Here is a 20,728-nt window from a genome sequence, read left to right on the forward strand (position 1 = left end):
GGTTAGGACGCAAGGCTCGTCCGCACAGAGCTGTTTATTCCTCTGCCCAGGCTCCTTGGTAGGGGCCCCGAGGTCCAAACAGCCAGACTTCCCCTGGGCTCGGTTACCAGCGTCCCTGCTAATAGTCAACTTTCCCACTCAATTATATTTTTTTGCCCGGAGCTTGTCTGCACTGTTTACAGCCTGGCCTCTGCCTCCCAGCTGTACCCTTTGCACAGAAAATAGCGCAGGAGCAAAAGCATTCAAGAGACCATTGAAAGGTCTGAAATTGGTGGTATGAAATGGTTTCTCCATAGAAGAATTCTTTCCAGGCGACTCCTGCTCAGTGTCTCCGTGGGTCTGTTCCCCCCCCATTCCCTGGCGCTGTTGTCCCAGCTGTCCGCCTTCCTCTTGCCCTGCACCCCTGCCTTCACCCCTCCCAGTCACCCCCACCACCTAACCTTGCAGGTGACTTGCCTGGGTGTGTCTGCAGAGACAGGAAAGGCATGATAGGACGGGCTCAGTTTCCCCAAGATCTCCTTGGCTAGTCCCACTCTGTTCAGAGGAAGGGACGTGGGGCCGGCAGGTACTCAGATTCTCCGTCTGTGAAGAGGAGGTAATTCTGCAGCCCTGCCCCCCCCACCCCAAGGGGCTGCTGGGAAGATGCCATGCGGAATGGCTGTGATGTGCCTAGTCCAGCCTTGGCACCTGGTTCGAACTCGCTGAATGTCATGGTCATTACCCACTTTTGAGCCCGCAGCTCCCCAGGCAGTCTGTGTCTGGTGTGAAGTCCTGGTTTTACCGTGAATGAGCTGGTTGGCCTCCGCCTTCCTTCTTCCCTTTGAAGGTTGCTGGGGGAGCCCCTGAGCTAGCGTATTGGGAGCTGCTCTGGAATAATTATTGCTACCATTTGGAGAGGTTTTCTAGGTATTTCATACACATTATATCACATGCTGTTGGACGACAGACTACATATTCAGAGAGGTAAAGCAACTTCCTCAAGGTCACACAGCTTCAATGGATAGAGCTGAGATTAAAACCTAGGACTTTCAGACCCCAAAGCCAGTTTCCTTAACTGCTCCAGAACAGGGGTTCCTCACTGGGATGATGGGACCCCATGAGTCCCCAGAGTTTGCATAGAAAATGTGGTGTGTTACATATTTTGGGGGGAGAAAGTTTCAAAGATGGAATCAGGTATGATTTTTATTTATTTACTTTTTGGGAAATATTTATGAGCTGTCTAAAAAAATAACTACTGCTTTCAATAATATCAAATGTTGGCTTTGGCATCATCCTAAAAAGTTTAGGGGTGCCACCAACACCCTAACTTTCTCTCTGGCTTTAAGTCAGGTGTTGTCTGGATTGTGTTTCATGATTAGTCTGATCTCATGGAGATGGGTGGAAATGTGCGGACCAAGAAGGTGGGCAGCCACAGGCCCTCCAGCCCGGCCCCTCCCTCCCACCTGCCGTCATGAGCTTTCAGATTGAGGCACAGCTCTGGGGGTGGGGGGCTGGGGGTCAGCTGGGCTCCCAGCCCCAGGCTCCTCCTCGGGAACTCTCGCTAGGGGAGAACAGAAGGAAAGCCAGGGAGAGAGCAGTGATGCTGGGGGAGAGATGCCGTTTCAGGGGGGCCAGCGCCTTGAACAGGAGCCGCACCCCGCACCCCGAAATGGTTAAATAGAATTCCAAGATCTTGAGGCAGGAGGGCAGTGCAAGGGAGAAGAAAAATAGGCGGGAGAGGGAGAGAATTGTGCTGGCGATGGCTGGGGATTTATTTATCGTGCTCGCTGTTGATTAAGCCCGCTCAGCAGCAGGCGCGGGGCTGGTAAATACACAGGCTGATTCATTACTTTCTGACCATCTGCTTCCCGGCCCGGGGGGCGGGGGCCAGCGGGCCCCGCAGGTGATGGCAGCGTGGTGTCGGCAGCCGGGCCAGACCCCGTCCCCTGGCAGAGCTGGCCGCGTCAGTCTTGCCGGTGACAGGCCGGCGTGGCCGGGAGCGGTGTGGGATCCCTCGGCCCGTGGTGGGGACTGCCGGGAGGCTGCGAAGGGTGCCGGAAGTTAGGACGGGGCATGAAGAAGGACTGGGGGAAGGGGAGGTGTGGGGTGATTCACAGCAGTCCAGGCGAGACGCAAATAATATCAGCATTCAACATGAGATACAGTAATACTAATCCAATCGTCATTATATTAATGACTAATTAATGGGATGACAGTAATAACTGTAATTGAGTGAGCGGCTACTGAGGTCCAAGCCCTATATAGAGGATTTACTACGTTGTCCCAGATAACCACAGACGTCCCATGATGGATGACAAGTGAACTGGGTTTAAATTGGGAGTCAGGCAAGGAGGGCTTCCTGGAGGAGGCGCATGGGGGAGGGCTCTGAAAACGCTGAGGAGGGAGAGTGGCTGTGGGAACATAAGCTCAGAGGTAAGAGGGGTTGAGGCAGCCAGAAAAAGGGCACAGCCTTCGGTGCTGGGTGGATAGGAGTTATCGGGGTGGGCAAGGCAGCTTGATGTCCGGTACCCGTGGGCTCGAAACCAGGCTTGGAGAGCAACGCTCCAGACAGAGGTTCTGCGGAAATCATCAAAAACTCACATGTCAGTCCTCCCACCCTGACCTTCCCCTCGCCCCAGCTTCGAGGTGAGGCACGCGTTCGTTCATTCGCTAGGGCCCAGGTGGTGTCAGAGATCTATTTGCTCCGGGCTCTGGCCCTGGAATTTGAGATCAAAGTCTGCCTGACCCTTGAAGACCAGGGCGGGTCTGGTTTCCTCAGAGGTGCCACCCTCCTCCTCTTCTTCACATGGTTTTCCTCCGTGCACGCTCGCCTCTGGGGTCCCTCTACAGATCTCAATTTCCTCTCTTTCCAGGGACCACAGTTGTGTTGGGTCAGGACCCACCCTGACGGCCTCTGTCAGGCCCTCTCTCCAACCAGTCACATTCCCACAGCCTGAGGTCTAGGGAGACACAATTCAGCCCCCAACAAGGTGCCGGGGGCAGTGGAAGGGGGCCTGGGGGTGAGAAGAGGGGGGTTGCTGGATGGTGGGCAGGGATGCCAACCTAGGGACAAACTGTGTCCTCCCGCCCCCGGTGTCCATGCGAGAGCTCTGGCGCAACTCCATCCCAAATGTCATGACCATGACCGGAGCCCATTCTGCCTCCGGATTGGGTGTCCTTCAGCGCTGTCGGCGAGGGACTGGGGCAGGTGCTGTCCCCCACCCCACAGGCAGGCTTGCTTCCTTTAGTCACCAGGCCTGGCCTCTGCAGGCCAGTGAGCCCAGGGGCTTCTCAACCCCTTCCCATTCAGGGCGACAGTGCAGGGTCACTCCTCTGGAGCTCAGGGAAGCTGGGACCTACAAGCTAGACCCCTCTCCCTGCCGGGAAGCATGTGAGGACACTAGCGTTTCAGGACAGCCCCGAGGTTGTCTGGGACAGGAAGAGTTTCTTCCTCAAACACCACCCGCTGTCAAGGAGGCCTGGGCCAGTCCTGCCTAGTCCCCGGCCTCCAGCAGTTTCCCCATCTGCTGAACGAGGCCTTGGACTCGGTGGTAAACCCCTTCCATCCTGAGGTTTGCGGGTCCTGAGAATCAGCAGGCCTGGGCCAGGTGGGGTGGACGGTGGCACCACAAGGGACCAAGGACAGAGCTATTTTGGTCGAGGAGGGCTTTGTGGAACCTGCTTCAGCAAAACCCTGGGCCAGCCTGCCCACTGAGGACCCCTGGGCAGCCCGGGAGCGTGTCCTCCATTAAAGGGCATCAGCGGCGAGGCCGCAGTGGTGTTGCCGGTGGGGGCCTCAGCTCAGCCCCCCAGGGAGGCAACGAGACCACCCCACCCCCCGTGGGAGCCGAGGGGCTCATTTTGGAGTGAGAGACTTTAACTCAGATCCAAGCTGTTTGTCTCTGAGCAAACCAGAGATGTGAAATATTCATCACAAAGCAATGTGAGTGGTCTGGGCGCTGTGGTTCTTCATGACAGTTTTGGGTTTTTTTAAATTAATAGACCCTGTTTTAGAGCAGTTTTAGGCTTACAGTGGTGGGAGTTCCCAGTGCTCCCCTTGCCTCCCCCCTACTACTCACATTTGCACTGGTTTGGTACGTTTGTCACCGCTGACGAGCGACGCCCATAGTTAAGGTCAACTGGAGCCCTTGGGTCCATCAGGGGCCGCTCTCAGTGTCATCGCGCCGGTAGGTTTGGACCGATGCATGGCATCCTGCCTCCACCATGACGTGTCACACAGAATCGCTTCACTGCCCGAAAATCCCCCCGTGCTCCTCCTAGTCACCCCTCCAGCCCCGGGCAGTCCCTACACAGGTGACGTCTCCAGGCCTCCGGGTGAGTTCACGCTGTGGGCAGACTCGGGGAATGGATCTGAACCGTCAGGGAGGGGAGCCATGGCAGGTGCCTGCGGGGCCCAGGACGGGGGCTTCCAGCCTTCTCGGGGTAGGACGGGAGGAGGGAGAGCAAGTGTGGGCAGTGCCCCGTGTCCCGCAGCCAGCGTCCACCCCTGAGCCTGCCGGGCCTGTGCCAAGGCCCCGGAAATGATTCGCCCCCTTGAGAGGACCCTATAGGTGCTCAGTGTCCTCCCAGGGCCCCCCGACTGCGCACGAGGCGGGCACACCGGCCGCGAGGCAGAGGCGGGCCTGACTGCCATGCTCTGCAGCAGAGCGGCCCAGGTGTGGCTCCCAGCACCTGGTGGGTGCCTTGGGTCAGGGCCCCCCACCTTCCCAAGCGCGGGTTCCTTCATCCAGTGCTTGGAGCTAATCATCACGTTCTTTGTTGGGGGGTGAGACAGCAAACGGGAGAAATGAGACGACGAGGTCTGCAGCTGGCCTCGCGTGCCTGGGGCTCCAATATTTGCTGGGACTTTGACTTCCTCTCCCACCGCCACGCCTGTTGCTCTCATGCCGCTGTTTTAAGGGTCAGGAAGGTGTCTTGGTGTAGATGTTTGAAGAGTTAAGAACGTGAGTAGGAATTTTCGAGGCAGCCAGACGGGAAGGGTCCTTGGAGGAGAGGGAGTACCATGGGTGAAGGCTCGGGAGCGCAGCAAGCGGGGTGCAGAGGGTAGGAGTGCTCCAGGGGGCTGGACCAGCTGGGCTGGGGGTGGGGGGGAGTGGGTGGGGTGGGGGGCTGAGAGCAGGGCCTGCAGGTCCTGTGGAAGGACGGACTAAAGAGTTGCATTAAACAGGCGGGACTTTAGGAGCCACTGGGGCCTCGGGAGTGGGAAATGGGGACAGATCACCAGCCCAGGGAAGGCTCCTGGTGCCCGGACCCCAGAGCACAGGCTCTGCCTCATGGGGTCAGACGCCCTGGCGGTGCGCAGTGGGGACCGGGTGGGTTGGAGGCTCCCTGGCCCCGCCCCTGTCCCCCTCCCCGCCCACCCCCCACCCCTCCCCCCCCACCCCACCTCCCCCCCCCCCTCCCGCTGTCAGCGCCAACCCCTCCCATCTCCTCCTCCCGCAGGAGAACCCATACCTGTGCAGCAACGAGTGCGACGCCTCCAACCCTGACCTGGCCCACCCGCCCCGGCTCATGTTCGACAGGGAGGATGAGGGCCTGGCCACGTACTGGCAGAGCGTCACGTGGAGCCGCTACCCCAGCCCGCTGGAAGCCAACATCACCCTCTCGTGGAACAAGAGCGTGGAGCTGACCGACGATGTGGTGGTGACCTTCGAGTACGGCCGGCCCACAGTCATGGTCCTGGAGAAGTCCCTGGACAACGGGCGCACGTGGCAGCCCTACCAGTTCTATGCCGAGGACTGCATGGAGGCCTTCGGCATGGTGGCACGCCGCGCCCGCGACCTGTCATCCTCGGGCGCCCACCGCGTGCTGTGCACCGAGGAGTACTCGCGCTGGGCCGGCTCCAAGAAGGAGAAGCACGTGCGCTTCGAGGTGCGGGACCGCCTGGCCATCTTCGCCGGCCCCGACCTGCGCAACATGGGCAACCTCTACACGCGGCTGGAGAGCGCCAAGGGCCTCAAGGAGTTCTTCACCCTCACGGACCTGCGCATGCGGCTGCTGCGCCCGGCGCTGGGGGGCACCTATGTGCAGCGGGAGAACCTCTACAAGTACTTCTATGCCATCTCCAACATCGAGGTCATTGGCAGGTAAGGAAGACCTGCTGGGGGGCGCTGGGTCGTTACCTGGGTCCTGGACTGTCGCCTGGCTCTGGGGTTGTTAGCTCGTACTCAGGGTGGTACCTGTTTCCCAGGATGTTACCTGGTTCCTGGGATGTCTGCTGATACTCAGGATGTTACCGGGCTCCTGGGACATTATCTGGTACCTGGGGTGGTACCTGGTGTTACATCAGAGGGGCTGCCTATGGTGGCCAGGGCTGCACAGACAAGACACATGGTTTTTCCATAGAGGGAGGTGAATTATGGCTGATAACGTCCTCTGGAAGGCCTGGAGAGCTGGAAGGTCTAGAGACCAGTGGAGCTGGGCAGTGTGGGCAGGGCTTGGGTGAAACCCAGGCACTCAGGAGATGCTCTGCAACTGTCCAGCCTCTTATTGAATTGATGCTTGTGTCTGGGGGTCCTCAGGGCTGCCCTCAGGCTCAGTGATTTTCTAGAAGGACAGAACCTAGCAAAACAGTACACTCTCAATTACAGTTTATCACACTGAGAAGACATTAAAATCAGCAACCCAAAAAGGTACGTGGGTGGCTCCTGGAGACACCAGTGCAAGCTTCCGGTTTTCTCTCCCAGTGTAATCGTGCAGACCGTAGTCAGTCCTCCTAGCAATGATGTGTGATAACTTGTGTGACGTAGCACCAGCCAGGGAAGCTTGCCCACGCCTTAGTGTCCGGGGTGTTTTGTTGAGAATTGATCATGTAGGCATGGCTGAGTACCTGTATGGTTGACCTTGGTCTTCAATCCCTTGACCTAGAGGCCCCCTGCCATAAATCACATCATCACCATCAACCAAACTAATGTGTCCCAAAGCCCCAGGTAAACAAAGACACTCTTACCAGGCAAGATATTCCAACCTCTCAGAGATTACCTCACAGAGGCTGATAAAGGGCCAAACTTCTCTTTGGCATATGTAGGGTGTGGACAGCCCACACCTGCTGAGCTAATCCTTTACTCACAGCTTTGGAGAAGAATATATCTCCAGGCCACTTTGGGTGGAGGCAAAAAACTATCTAGATTAAAAAAAGCCTTTGATCTCCGGGAAAGGTGGCAGATGATTAAGTGACTGCACGATACCTGAGTCATTTGTTCCTTCAACAGATAATGTGCAGGTCTGCAGCGACAAGAGCTCTGCCCCTGAGCTAGCTCCCTAACACCCTGGTCTGCACTCAGGAGAGGCTCGGGAAAGCCTCATCCCTGGGTCAGCGAGGGCTCAGTGATAGGGGGCAGCCCTGTGTGACACTGTCCTCGTTTGACTCTTAGACAGGCAGCCTCAGTGGTACTTGGACACTTACTAGAAATGTACATTCTCAGGCCCCACACCAGACCTACTGCATCCTAACCTCTGGGGTAGGACCAACAACCTGTGTTTTAGTGAGCCGTGCAGGGAATTCTGACGGGTGCTCTAGTCTGAGAACACTGGTGTGCCGGGTGGGAGCATGGTTCTGGAGCCAGACAGCCTGGCTGGATTCCCGGCACTGCCAGCCACTAGCTGTGAGACCCCGGACAAGGACCCTTCTGTGGCCCAGTTTCCCAGTCTGTAGAATGGGGATGATAACGACCATGTCCTTCTCATGGGATGGTGGTGACAGTTAAACAGGCTAACGTGGGGCTTAATCAGGATTGGGAGCATGGCTTAGGCCACGTGGGCAGGGGTCCCACCAAGAACTCCGCTGGGACAACATACACTGGGGGCATCTTTCCATAGCAGGCTCCCAAGACCCCAAGTATAGAATTGCTGATGAGAAGAAAAAGCGATTAGTTGCACAGTGTGTCCGGTATAACCCCTTTTCTGTAAAATGTATAATACACCCGTGTGCATAATTTCTACATCTTGGGGAGGCACTGGAAAGAAATCTGTCTGGACACAGGAAAAGCATCAGGGCTTCGGGGCAAAGGCTGGGAGCGTGTGTGCTGACCGATCACGACGGTCCTGCCTGTAGAGTAGAGCTGTCATTTTCAGCTCATGTTTGCGTTTTATTTCCTGTGGATTCTGCGTGTGTATGGGGGGGGGGCCAAGGCAAAGGCAAGCGGTTGATGAGGTGGTTCAGGGTCAAGGCTGGCAGGTGCACACGCGGGGTCCTGTGGTTCTGACACCTGTGACTTCTAACCCTCCCCCACTTGGGGCAGGATATGTTAAATCAGGAATGTTCTGGAAACCACCCGACAAATGGCCACTGTTGTGGAAGCTCGGGGTCAAGGATGAAGCTCTCTGATCCGTGTCCAGGCTATGGGCCACTGGTCCTCTCCGTGACCTCTGCCTGCCCTGGGGATGCAGTGGCTGGTATAAGACCCTTCCTCCGGCTGCGGTCCCAGCGGGCTTAGCAACGTGGTGGTGGGGACCAGAGCGCCACACCTTCTGGGGATTGTGGTCGCCTTTCTGATCTGCCTTTAGCTGCTGCAGGGGGACCCCCATCTTCAGGAGTCTGGTCAACGGCCCTCCTTCCACCTCATTGGGCGATCTGGGGCCAGCGAGCAGGTCCCAGCCTAACCCCTCTGGGCCCCTCTCTGGGCCTCAGTTTCCCACTTGTAACTTGAGGACTGGGCACCTGGAGACCACGTCTCCCTGGCAGGATGGCAGGGTGGCCCCCGCTCAGCAGCTCCCAGCTCCCCTTGGCACCCAGCCTCTGCGGGCGGCGGGGATCAGACGTAGTGGTGGCGAAAGTAGGGCTATCAATTCACTGAAGTAAGTACTCTTCAGGCGGCTGGTTGGCAGGAAAGTGGCAGCTTGGCTTATCGATTAATTAGGTCTGGTTAGATGGTTCAGCAAATGGCTGCAACTTCCTCTGCTTTTCCTTTTTAAATTCCGGGTGGGAAAGCACAGCAGGGCCAGGAAGCCAGAGAGGGCCAGGGAGACAAGATGGGGCAACAAAGGCGTTGGAGGAACTGCCCAGATGGTGCCCTTGATGTTTCTGAGTAGGCACCTGGGGGACCTGGGGGTTCTCAGGTTCTGGGATCTCAGACTGACCCTGTCCCGGGATTCCCTGAGTCTCACGGCCCGAGTGCCTCCCCCTGTAGCCTGCCAACAAGAATAGCTGATACTTATTGAGCATTTGCTACAGTCTCATTGACTGACTCTCATTGAACTCCGAGCTAAGGTCTTCATGGGCATTTTCTTATTAAATTAATAGTCATTTGACTCCCCAGTGGGTTATTGAATTGCTAAGATCCCACAGTCCGATAACGTGACATTGAGCAAGCCAGACCTGATCCCCACCTTGTAGAGCTTTCCCTATAGAGACAGCACTCCCCTCTACCTCCTGTTTTCAGACGCAGACGCTGAGGTCAGGGAGTATAAGGAGATCACACAGCTAAACTAAACACCAGACAGCCAAGACCCAACCCAGGCATGGCCAAGCTCAAGTGAATCTCTATATAGGGCCATCTCACTGACCGCCCCCCCCCCCCCGCCTCCCAAATCAAAGGTCTCTGGTACTGTGGTTGCTCCTAGCCTGCCATTATTGTCAGCTACTTCTCAAGGGAGACCCACACTGGGGGGTGGTGGGGGCAGAGACACCAGGCCACTACAGGGGCGGGGAGCAAAGCAGCTGGAGAAAGCCCAGGGACCTGTGGAATGAGGAACAAGTACAGAGCAGGGGTGAGGGGAGAGGCTTCAGCACCTTGAGGCCTCTGCCCCCACTGGCCTTGCCTCCCTGCCTCCCGGCCTCCCTGCAGGCCCCGGCAAAACAGCCTTGCCCATCCTGTCCACCCTGGGTCTGGGATAGAGGGAAAGAGGGGGTCCTACCTCTTATTCATTCCTGTTCCTGGAAGGCCGGAGTGGGCAGGGAGCTCTTTTCTCTTCTGCACGTGGGAAGCTCAGGTGTGGAGTCCGAGAGCATCAGGGTTTAACTACGCAGCAGATCCAGGGTGACATCTGGGTGGGAAGGCGCTTGATCATCCCTTTACTGTCCTTGGAGCAGAGACAGAACCCGCACCTCCGCCCCAAGTGGCCAGCGCAGCAAGGCCCAGACCGGGCCGGCGCCCCACAGGAGAGCTTTCTAAGATGACGCGTTCCCCAGACCCACCACGATGAGCCTCAGATCCCGTAGTTTGGAGCAAGGTCCAGAAAACTATCAGGCGAGCTGGAGAGGCAGGGCACCATCACTGATGCGCTCGAGCTCCTTAATCCAACTGGGCCTCAGTGTTCTTATCTGCCAAATGGAAATTCAGTAACTCCCTCACCAGCTCCTGGCGAGGATTCAGTGAGCCGGTGTGTGCACAGAGCTGATCCAGCATCCCCTTCCTCCGGCTAGGTGGCAGGAGAGGTAAGGGAGGGAGGTATGGGGGGCCGGCGCTGCCTGGGCGGGAGTCCACGGCTACATCCATCCCCAGAAACCGGAGCTCAGAAAAGATGCAGGGAAGCATGCGTTCTTGGGTCAGTGCGGTGGCAAGCCCACATGTCTACAGGGGCCCGGAGGACAACATTCCTGGGTGATGCAGACCCGTAGAGACAACAGGGAAGTGTGCGGTCTGTGGAGAAATGGGGAGTGCAGGCCCTTCGCAGAACAGGGAAGCAAATACTGCCACGGGTCTTCCGAGGTTACAAGAGGAGGCAGGTAGCAGGCATCTACGTACGGTCTCTTGGTTTTGGGGTTTTTTTTTTAAAGATTTTATTTATTTGTTTGACAGAGATACAACAAGGAAGGGAACACAAGCAAGGGGAGTGGGGAGAGGGAGAAGCAGGCTTCCCGCTGAGCAGGGAGCCCAGCGTGGGGCTTGATCCCAGCACCCTGAGATCATGACCTGAGCCAAAGGCAGACACCTAATGACTGAGCCACCCAGGTGCCCCAGATCTCTTGATTTTTAAAATTTTGGCACCTACTTCAAAATTGTTTTTGAAAACCCTGCGCAGGTACAACAAAAAACACTGGTGGCCCAGGGCAGCTTCTGAGCTGACCATGTGCTCCTCACGCGCTGAGATGTCCCTGTTCTGTCCCAGCTGTGACAGCAGAGCCTCTGTACTAATAAGATTCAGCAGGCCCCCAGCTGGGTGGGCACCCAGGGGCTGTGGCACAGGCAGACCAGCAAAATGGTGTTGCCAGTCCCGCCCACTCTGGGTCTAGAACAGAGAGTAGACGGGGGTCATCCAGTTCTCAGCCCCAAGCCCTGAGCAGGGGCAAATTCCCCTGCTCAGAAAATTCTTGGAGGCTCCAGGGAACCAAGCCAGCTAGGCCTTTATCAGCTGGGGACAGGGAAGGAGGAGTGAGTTCCCTGTTCCTAGAGATATTCAAACCCAGCAGGGTGGTGTTTATGGGAGATGATGGTGAGAGCTCTGGGGTCACATTAAGGTCCTGTGCACCTGTTCCATACAACAATAATAAATGTTGATTAAATGAGCAGGAGCTTACAGATACCACTTAGAAATTCAGCAGGTGTTAGATTACAGGCTTTGGGTCCTCACTGCCTTTTCACTCAGGAGGAGCTTGGAAGGGGGAAGAGACATGCTCTGTCCCAGAGACAGAGCTGGGCCCGGATGGGCGCATCTGACCCCGGACTGGCCTACGAGCCTCCCGGCTTCGCCAGTTTCTGCTCTGAGTCCCTGGGCCGGCTGACACCCACCTGGTCTTGTCCCCTCCCCCTCTTCCCCACGTCTCGCTTTCTTGTCTTCTTCCACAAATGTCCTGTCCCTATTGATCGCCCGGTAACAGGAGATGGACGGAACTCAGGATGAGAATAGAAACCTCAGAGGGAAGGTTTCTGCTCTGGGTGTGAGTCGGAAGGACAGTGGGTGGGGACGGGGGTGCATCAGAGAGAGGTGCCTTCCCCCCAACCTGCGTGCCTGGCCCTCCTTTTAGACTCTTCCCTGGGCCCTTCTGCAGGGAGCGTGTGAATTCCTGTAAATGCTGGGACCCCGCTCAAGGCAGAGCAGTTTCACTCCTAGGTATAACTGAGAAAGCAGGGAAGATGGGGGAGTTCTGATCCTGCTACAACATGGGGGAGCCCCGGGGACACGAGGCTGAGTGAGATAAGCCGGACGCGAGAAGGACAGGTGCCGTCTCCCTCTGCTCAGATGTGGTGCCTGGAGAAGTCAGGATCAGAGCAACAGAACATAACATAAAGGCTTGGGGAAGGCGGGGGCGCAGAGTTACCGTGGAGCTGGGCCCCGGGGAGCATCTGGAAGCACCAAGGCCGGCATCGTGCCCGGGCAACGCCTGGTGGTGGGGGGCATCCCAGAGGCCCTCCCCCCCCCCGGGCTGTGTGTTTTTCAGAGGGTCACGTGGGCTTTGGGGGCCAGGACCCCCGAAGGACTTGCTGGGTGTCGTGTGCGGTGTGGGTGGTCAGCCTGCCGGTCGGGGCCCAGGTTCTAGGCCGTTCTCAAAGGGGGCCTGTGATCCCGAGTATCTGGGGAGTCATCTTCATGTGCTGGTTTTTTTTTAAACTGACATAAACAAATTCCGCTCACTGGGGACGGGGATTTCGTTAGGGGTGTGTCACGTCCCCTTAGCTGGATCTGCTGAGCTCCCTGAGCCGTCCTCCCCACCAAAGAGCAGATGTGCACAATTAAGACAGAGTTGTCCGTCTGCTGAGAACTGGGGGGAACAGGGGTTCTTGGGGAACTGTGTGGGGGGTCCCTTGCCCAGGGCGGCTCCCCTGCTCCCCGCCCAGATTTGGCGCCCTCCATCAGTCCAGGGGGCAGGAAGGGCTCCTGGTTTGGACGAGTCACACAAGATGTGGGGTGGGTTGGGAGTGGACCCCCAACGGCACCGGGAGAACCGTGCCCCCCTTTCTCTTGCTGAAGGAGAAGGATTTCCTGAGAGTTTTCTCACTATCGTATTCATTCATTCCACAGATATTTTTAATGCACACTTTTATTCGTGTCCTAAGGCCACCAGAACCAAGTACCACAAACCAGTGGGCTTAAAAAAACCGAAACATATTGCCTTGCAGCTCTGGAGGCGTGAAGTCTGAAATCAAGGGGTGGGCAGGGCCGCCCGTGCTCCGAAACCCGTAGAGGAGAACCAGTCCGTGCCTCCCTCCCAGCTTCGGAGGCAGCCAGCGACCGCTGGCCCAGCTGGCTGTCGCTGCGTCCCTCTGGTCCCAGCCTGTCTCCTCCCTGCTGCCTGTCCCAGCCTGGCATGCTCACTGGAGCTCCTCTTGGAAGGACGACAGCCCCATTGGATTAGGTCACCCTCCTCCGTATCACCTTACCTTATGTCTTGGTCAGATCTGCAAAGGCCCGGCTTGCGTACAATTTCATGCAGCAGGAGTTAGAACCTCATGAAGGGCGAGTGGGAGCAGGTGGGGGAGAGACGTTGCCGGCAGGAGTATAGCAGGTGCAAAGGCCCTGCTTTCGCACGCATGGTGCCTTCTAAGAACTTCGTGTGATGTGACTAGAGTGTGTGAGTGCCCTAGGACAAGAGCAGAGGGGACGTGGCTGGATCCTGCCGGCCTGCAGCCGTGGGAGGGCGTTGGTTTTATTCTAAGTTCCTTGAGAGCTCTTGCAGGATGCTAGGAAGTGACATCATCTGATTTCTGATGCTTCAACATTTGAGTTGGGAAGGGACCAAGGAGTGGCAGGGAAACTAGATGGGTTCTTCTAAGGCTGACACTGGCCCGTACAGGTTCCAGCAGTGGAGGAGGGAGCTGGGGGCCATCTAGGGATGGGGGGGCTTTGGCAGTGGCTAACTGTGTGCCTGGTGGGGACAGGGAGCAGGAAGCCTCCAGGGGACTCCCAGGATTCTGGCGTGAGACCCTGGATAGATGGAGATTTTACCTGGTCACCTGTGGACAGCTGGGAGGGAAGTTTCCAGAGGAAGTCGATTTTACATTTTTACATTTTATTTTTTATTTTATTGTACAGTAAAAATCATACCTTTGGGGGCACAGTTCTATGAATTTTAACACCTGTACAGATTCAGGTGACTGCCACGACCATGTGGTGGCAGGACACTTCCATGTGCCCATGAAACTGCCTCTGGCTCCCCCGTTGTCGCTGCCCCACCCCCAGTAAACACAGATGTGCTCTCTGTTCAGACAGTTGTCTTTCTGAAAATGTCCTATAGGTGCGGTCATGCGGGGTGTGGGTGGCCTCTTTCTTTCAGCACAGTGCCTTTGAGGAAATGGCTTTTTTGTTGCTGGGTGGCGTCCCACTGTGCCGGGTGGCATCCCACTGTGTGCTGTGTGACGTCCCACTGTGTGCTGGGTGATGTCCCACTGTGTGCTGGGTGATGTCCCACTGTGTGCTGGGTGATGTCCCACTGTGTGCTGTCCGTCCCTCTATTCCTGTGCTCATTCAGCCGTTGTGGGGTATTTTAACTGCTTCCAGTTTGCGACGATCCTGAGTAAAGCTGCTGCGAACACTCATGCAAAGGTCTCTGGGTGAACAGGTCTTCACTTCCCCTGAGTAAATGCCGAGACATGGGTCGCGGTGCCTGTGATGAGTGTATGTTGGACTTTATAAGACACTGCTGCCTGGTTTTCTAGAGGGCTGCGCACGGGGAAGGGGGAGCTCCGCTCTGGACCTGTGGCTCTGGGCCGCCCTGGAGGCCTCCATCTGGAGTGTAGCCCAGACTGAGCCCTGGGGCCTCTGGGGCTTCGAGAGATCCCGACCCCATGGGAGCCTTCTAGAACCCCGAGTGGGGAGATGGGAAGAGCGTCCGGCTGGGATGGAGCCCAGAGAGGCTGGACAGTGAAGGCCGGACACCGAGCACGAGTGGCCCGGAGAGGAGAGCGGCCAGAGGGACAGAGCCCAAAGCCAAGCAGGAGTGCGTGCCATGCCGCCGGGGGGTCCAGACGGAGGAGGGCAAGGGGGTGCAGGAATTCAGCAACAGGGACATCAAAGGTGACGTCCCTGAGAGCAGATGGGGTGGAGTCGGGGGACAGAAGCTGTCTTGGGGTGGGTTCCAGGGTGAATGCCACGAAGTGAAAGAATGAAGGAGGGGTAAAACCGGGGTGCTGTGAAGGCCCTTAAGAAGTGTGGTCCTGAAAGGGAGCCAGAGGGGAGACGCGGGGAAGAGAGTCCTTCCTGCGAATGGGGGAGGCGCCCCAGTGTGGGAAGAGCTGGGAAGGGCTGGAGGGGGCTGCCAGGTGGGAGAGGGGGTGAGGGGACGGAGGGGGACCTTACACCACATGTAAGGGGGAAAGGCACACGTACGCCACCGACAGATGCAATATTTGGGTCAGAAACCTGACTTCTAATATTTCTGGCAACCAAGGATGGCCATGCCCACCCCCCAGACCCACCCCCCACCCGCCCTGAGGCTCCGAGAGGTCTCTCTGTGGTGACGAGGCTCTTGGAGCCCAAGGGAAGCCTACATTTGCATCTGACTCTTTCCTCTGCGAGGTTCTGGCCCAAGCCAAGTCTCCCCCGCGTGGATCCCGCTGTTGGAAGGCTCCTCCAGCACCTGCCAGTTAGCTCAAGGCCCCACGCCACAGGTGAGCAAGAAGTAGGCGCCCTTGTTATACGGAAGGAGTCTTGTTTTCACTCACCTGAACACAAAACTCACTCCAGGTGTGCAGCCCTCACTGGGGGTCGGGGGGATCCTCTGGGTCTCATCTCCCCTCCGGTGCAGTCCCCACAGCCTGGCGGCACCCCACGGACAAACCCCAGGCCCCAGCAGGCTCTGTGCCCAGCCCCCAGCTCTGTGACCCGTGAGACTTGGAGGCGTGGGCATGGAGCAGGCAGCGGGCCGTGGAGGGGCGACAAGTCTGTTCTCAGGCCTCGGCCTCCTCAGCGGAGTGAGCGGGGTGGGGGTGGAGGGGTCATCCCGAAGACTCGCAGCATGTCGCCCCGCATCAAGCATGGGCTCGAGTCACAGCTGCTCCCTTCCCTGTACCCCTGCCACGCCCCCCACGCACGCGGGTGTGTTCCTGCTCCCCGACAGGCAGAAGTCCTCAGCCCTGAAACATGGCACACCTGTTGCTCACAGACTCCCAGGCTCTGGGCCGTAGGATGCCCTGAGGCCTCAGTGGGAACCCTGGGTCCCCAAGGGGCCTTGGCTCGGCTGTCTGGGACTTGGGGAGTCTTGTGGCTTCCCCCCCATTCAGAGTTGCCCATTCTGAGCTTGGGATCCTGGAGGCCTCTTTCCACTCTGTGGGGCCATGCCCTCCCTCTAGATTCCTACCCAGCCCTACACACCCCTACACACCCCACTCCCGGCCTGAGCAGGTTCCTTACATGGACTCCTGTCACCCCTCTGCCCCCCAGAAAGCGACACCACCAGCACCAGGATTTCATCTGGGAAGATGTCTGGCTTCTCTGTATAGTCTTGCCCCTTCCGTGCAGAGGTTTTTTTCCCAAACACAAGTACAGCAGGGTCCCTTCCCCTTCATGGCTTCCTGCCGCCCCAGTCAAGTTCGGCCCCTGCGGCTCTGCTCCCACGGCCCACAGGCTTTGCCCCCCTCCTTCTGTAGCCTGGGCTCTGGGTCCTCGCAGACCTGGGGTCCTGATGTTGGGTCCCTGTGACTCACACTGTTCTTTCTGCCTGCCATCCCCACCCTCCAGTCTGGCCGGTTCCTCCTCCCTCAGGCTTGGCTCAGGCGGCCCCTCTCTGGGGCTCCGGAAGGCTGGAGACCTGGGCAGCCACCCCTCCGTGCCCCTCTCCGGCCTTCATGGAGTGTGGCAGTCCCACTGCTCGGCCACAGTTTCGGCGGCCACGCGTGGACACATCTGAACCCCCGCCCCCGCCCCGCCCCAGGCACTGAGCTGCGTGGGGTCTGGCTCGTCACCCCGTGAGGCTGGGACTGGGAGCCAGCTGGGCATGTTGTACATTTCTTGAATTCTCTCACTCGTTCACCCATGAGCAAACTCGCTCACCGTCAGCAGCTCCTTGCAGAGCAGAAGGGAGCGGCGTGTTCGCGGCTCAGAGGCAGGAGGCAAAGCCGGCTGGGCTTGCTAACGCCCACCCTGTTGCTGCTCCCTTCCATCCTCCGCACCCAGAAGCCCCGATCACCCGATCACCCGGGCCTGGCCCTCCCTTCACGGTAGGAGGACACAGATCTGGCTTTAGTAAACGGCCTGGCCAGGCTGGGGTGGGGGGGTGGCCTTTCCAGGCCCTCCCTGGCCGTACCCACGATGTTGTCCACAAGCCACACACTCGGGCCCACCAGTTACACACTGGGGCCCACCAGTTCCCTTCCACAAGCCTCTCCCGGTGGCTGGGAGGCTGCCTCTGGCTCTGTAATGGGTAATAGGATTTATCAATAGTCTGGAGGAGGTGATGTACGTTAAAGCACTTAATATAAAAGGACTTCGCACAGAAGCCCAAATTTGATTTGGCCAATGAACTCAATTGCCGGCCTGACTGCGTTCCAGGAGGAGCGGCAGCCGGCATTTATCCACATGACCCCAGGAAGCCGGAGCCCTCCCTGCCGCTCTGCCCTGAGGCTCCCGCCTCCTGTGGTCCCTGCACCCAAGAGCCCTCCTCCCTCCCTTCCAGACCCAGCCCCGCCCCCTGCTGCTAATGCACTGGAAAAGTCCAGCATTTTACTGGGTTCTCCTCCCACTGTCCCTACTGTGTCCTTCTGGTCCCTTGTCACCTCTTGATCCAGCTGGAGCTGTAAGCTTTCCTCCCACCATTGCTTGCTTCTGGAAAGGCTGCCCATCCCTCCACGCTGGTGTGCCCCAGCAAGCATAGTTTCTCCCTTCATCTCACCCCGCCAAAAGGTCTATGGCCCCCAGGCCATGGTGTTCCCTTTGTGGGGAGAAAGGACACTTCAAAGGATGACCTTTGGCCAGCAATACCATGAGACCCAGCCATTTCCATGGCATCTGCTGGCTGGGAGGGGATACCCCTGCCCCCCGACCCTTCCACGGAGCCCCAGCCCCCTCCCGAGGCCACATCCTCCCTCCTTGGCGTGCAGAGCCCAGCCCTGAAGCCCTGAGCCCCTAAGTGCCCCTGGAGCGGTCACCTTCTCCCTGGTCCTGCACATCGTGTGTCCACCCTCTTGTGCCAACACGTCCGGGCCAGCACAGGCTTGGGGCGAGCTTCCCTCTAAACCCTGCAGCCCACTGACATGTCTCCCAGAAAGCAGAAACGTCTTTACCCAAAGGCACAGGCTCTATCTGGCAGAGAAATGGGCAGACACCACGATTGCTTCAAAATAGTCGCTTGTCCCCAACAGCTCCAGGCTTTGGGTGTCGGGAACACGCAAGTCCTCTCTGTTCGCCCTGCATGTGATAAACTTGGAGCAGTGGCCAACTGGGGGGCCGCCAGGCAGAGCGGACACGGCACCGAGAACCACCAGGGCCCTGGGCTCTCCCTGAGCCCACCTGTGTGCCCCATGGCCAAGGGGTCCCTGTGAATGTCCCGAAATCCTGGCGGGTTTGACCTTGGAGGGGAGCCAGCCCCGGGCCCCTCCTCCCTGCTGGGCTCCAGCACCCGCCTCTCTCTCTCTCTCTCTCTCTCATCGCCCCCCACCCCCACCCCAGGAGCGATGACATCACTCTTTCCGTCTGCCTGGTGGCGTTGACCTACATTCCTCCCGCCCTCCTGTCTGGGAGGCGCTCCAAACACCCGCTCCTCTCGCCCCGAGGAGGGAAGGGCCCGCTCACGATTTTTCGTGGAGCACTGGTGCCCGGCCCGGGGCCAGATGGCGCTCCTGCCGGCAGCTCCGGGGCACCGCCCGCCCTCCCCCCGGGGCAGGGCACGCTCTGGCCTGGCTGGGACCGGTGGCCCTGGGGTCCCCACGCTCAAGCGGCTGCCGAGGCCCCGGTCAGGCCCTGCAGGTGGACAGGAGGCAGTGACGTCAGCGTGCCCGTTGCCTCTTGGCAGGAGCAGAGCACGGTCTCCCAAGAACTGGGTTGTCTGGGATGGCCTTGCCCTGGAGGTGAGGCCTGGCCCCGCCGCAGACAGTTGCCAGTCCCGGGGACTCGGGGCTCGTTAGGGACTCATTGATTGGAGAAGGGGGCGGAGGCCTCTGTCTGGAGGGTGAGCAGGAGGGCCAGCTTCCAGTGGGAGAGTGGGTACAGCCCATGCCAGGCCTTAAGAGGAGTCAGGGGTTGGGCTGGAAACCCATGATGCAGACACGTACATGAGCAGGGTGGCAGGCAAGGCTGCCAGAGGAAACGCTCCGTTAAATTTGAATTTCAGATTAATAAAAAAATTTTAAGTATAAGTTTGTCCCAAATATGCCTTGGGATATACTTATACTAAAAAACCTGGTTTACCTGAAATTCTAATTTAATCAGGCAACCTATATTTTTATTTGCCACCTCTGTCTCCTCAGGAAAGTGGCTCCAAGATGACAGTGTGTATGTCCCCCGGTGAAAACCCCCAGGGCCTGGAGAACAGGCAAGCTGACCTGGGAGCGCTGGCCACGGACAGGCTCTGGGGTAGAAAGGACAGAGGAGGGAGCCTGTCTCAGGCTGGGCACCTGGGGGCTGCCAGGTAAGGGTAAGGCCCATCTTTATTGCTAGGAACCCTCCGCTCCCACCTCTGCGACCTCTCAGCCGCTAGCGATGTGTGCGGGGCTCGCTCTGTGTGGGACCCCGTGCTGTGCTCCCCGGGTAATGCTGCCCCTCGTTCCCAGCGACCCTGTCAGAGGGGAGACTGACACCTGAGTCTGGTCACCTGCCACCAGATGTAACACTGCCTGGCTCTTACCAGAGCAGCCGCTCGGCCGATGCTGGGATAACCTCACTCGTTCATTCCACAGACACTGGGAGCCCAGGGGGCCCGGCCGTGTGTCGGGCACTTGTGAACAGTGAAATAGCAGGATTGAAACTCTCAGATGTAATTCAACCCTTCCAAGCTGCAAAGGAGAGGTCTGAGTCCGGAGAAGTGACTTGCTCAAGGTCACCCTGCAAATTAGGAGCCGGGGCGTGAGTCTGGATGCTGACTCAGCACCTCTCCTCCTGTCCCTGTCCCGCCCTGTCCTCGCTCCCTCTTTCTCTCTCGCTCCCCTCTTCCCATTCTGTCTCCTCTCTCCCTCTCTCTCTGTCTCTCATGGAGCTGCTCCAGCTGGGTCCGTAGACTTAAAGCCTGGGACTCTGAGATCCGGCTGGGGTGGGAGGGGTAGCAGACCCGGGCAGACTGGAAGTGTCCGCCAGCCAGTGGGAGGCCCCTGGGGGCTGGCCGGCCTCACGCTGTCCCTCTGTTCATTATTAAATAATGCTTCCTGACGGATGAGCTGGAAAATGCTGTGTAGTGGGGTCAGGTGGCTCACGGGATGGTTTTCTGGTGAGACCGATGGTTCTCAAAGGTCAAATTCAGAAAGCAATTCCTTGGGAAAGTTGATCCCACGGATGCAGGAGAACATTCGGGCTGGAGAGAGCACCACCCCCAGGCCTGCACACAGGCGGGAGGGTAGGAAAGGGGCTTCTTTCTTCTGTGGTTGCCTGTTTCCTGCACCAAGGCCAGGCCTCAGAATTGTGAAGGCTGTGGGTGGGGGCACAGCCTTGTGTCCCCTCTCCTGGCCTCGTGCAATCAGTAAGGCCAGCTGCAAGAGGTGGGAAAGGGGCCGTGAGGTCCACCTCAGGCACCCGGGAGCCCTGAGGTCAAATTCCGCCTATCCACACCCAGAGGCCCGGAGTGAGTTACTGACAGTGACCTCCTGGCATCTAGCCCCTCCCCTGTGACGTGGGGGTATTGTGCTTTCTGGGTTTTCACAAGGATTCTGTGAACAATGCACGTTCGCACAGCGCCTGTCCACGTAGGAGTGCCCAATAAATTACTGAT

The 20,728-nt window shown here is 58.2% G+C and overlaps 1 protein-coding gene across 10 annotated transcripts in view; it reads left to right on the forward strand.

Annotated features, from left to right (window-relative positions):
- Positions 1-20,728, forward strand: part of LOC111145807 (netrin G2) — a 64,381-nt gene that overhangs the window by 24,130 nt on the left and 19,523 nt on the right. For all 10 annotated transcript variants that reach the window (XM_022501046.1, XM_022501048.1, XM_022501041.1 and 7 more), the window contains one exon: positions 5,443-6,086. In XM_022501046.1, the coding sequence (XP_022356754.1) occupies positions 5,443-6,086 (644 nt within the window). The remainder of the gene's footprint in view (positions 1-5,442; positions 6,087-20,728) is intronic.

This window comes from Enhydra lutris, unplaced genomic scaffold (assembly GCF_002288905.1).
Source record: "Enhydra lutris kenyoni isolate GAN:26980312 unplaced genomic scaffold, ASM228890v2 scaffoldscaffold13, whole genome shotgun sequence".
NCBI classification, from domain to species: Eukaryota; Metazoa; Chordata; class Mammalia; order Carnivora; family Mustelidae; genus Enhydra; species Enhydra lutris.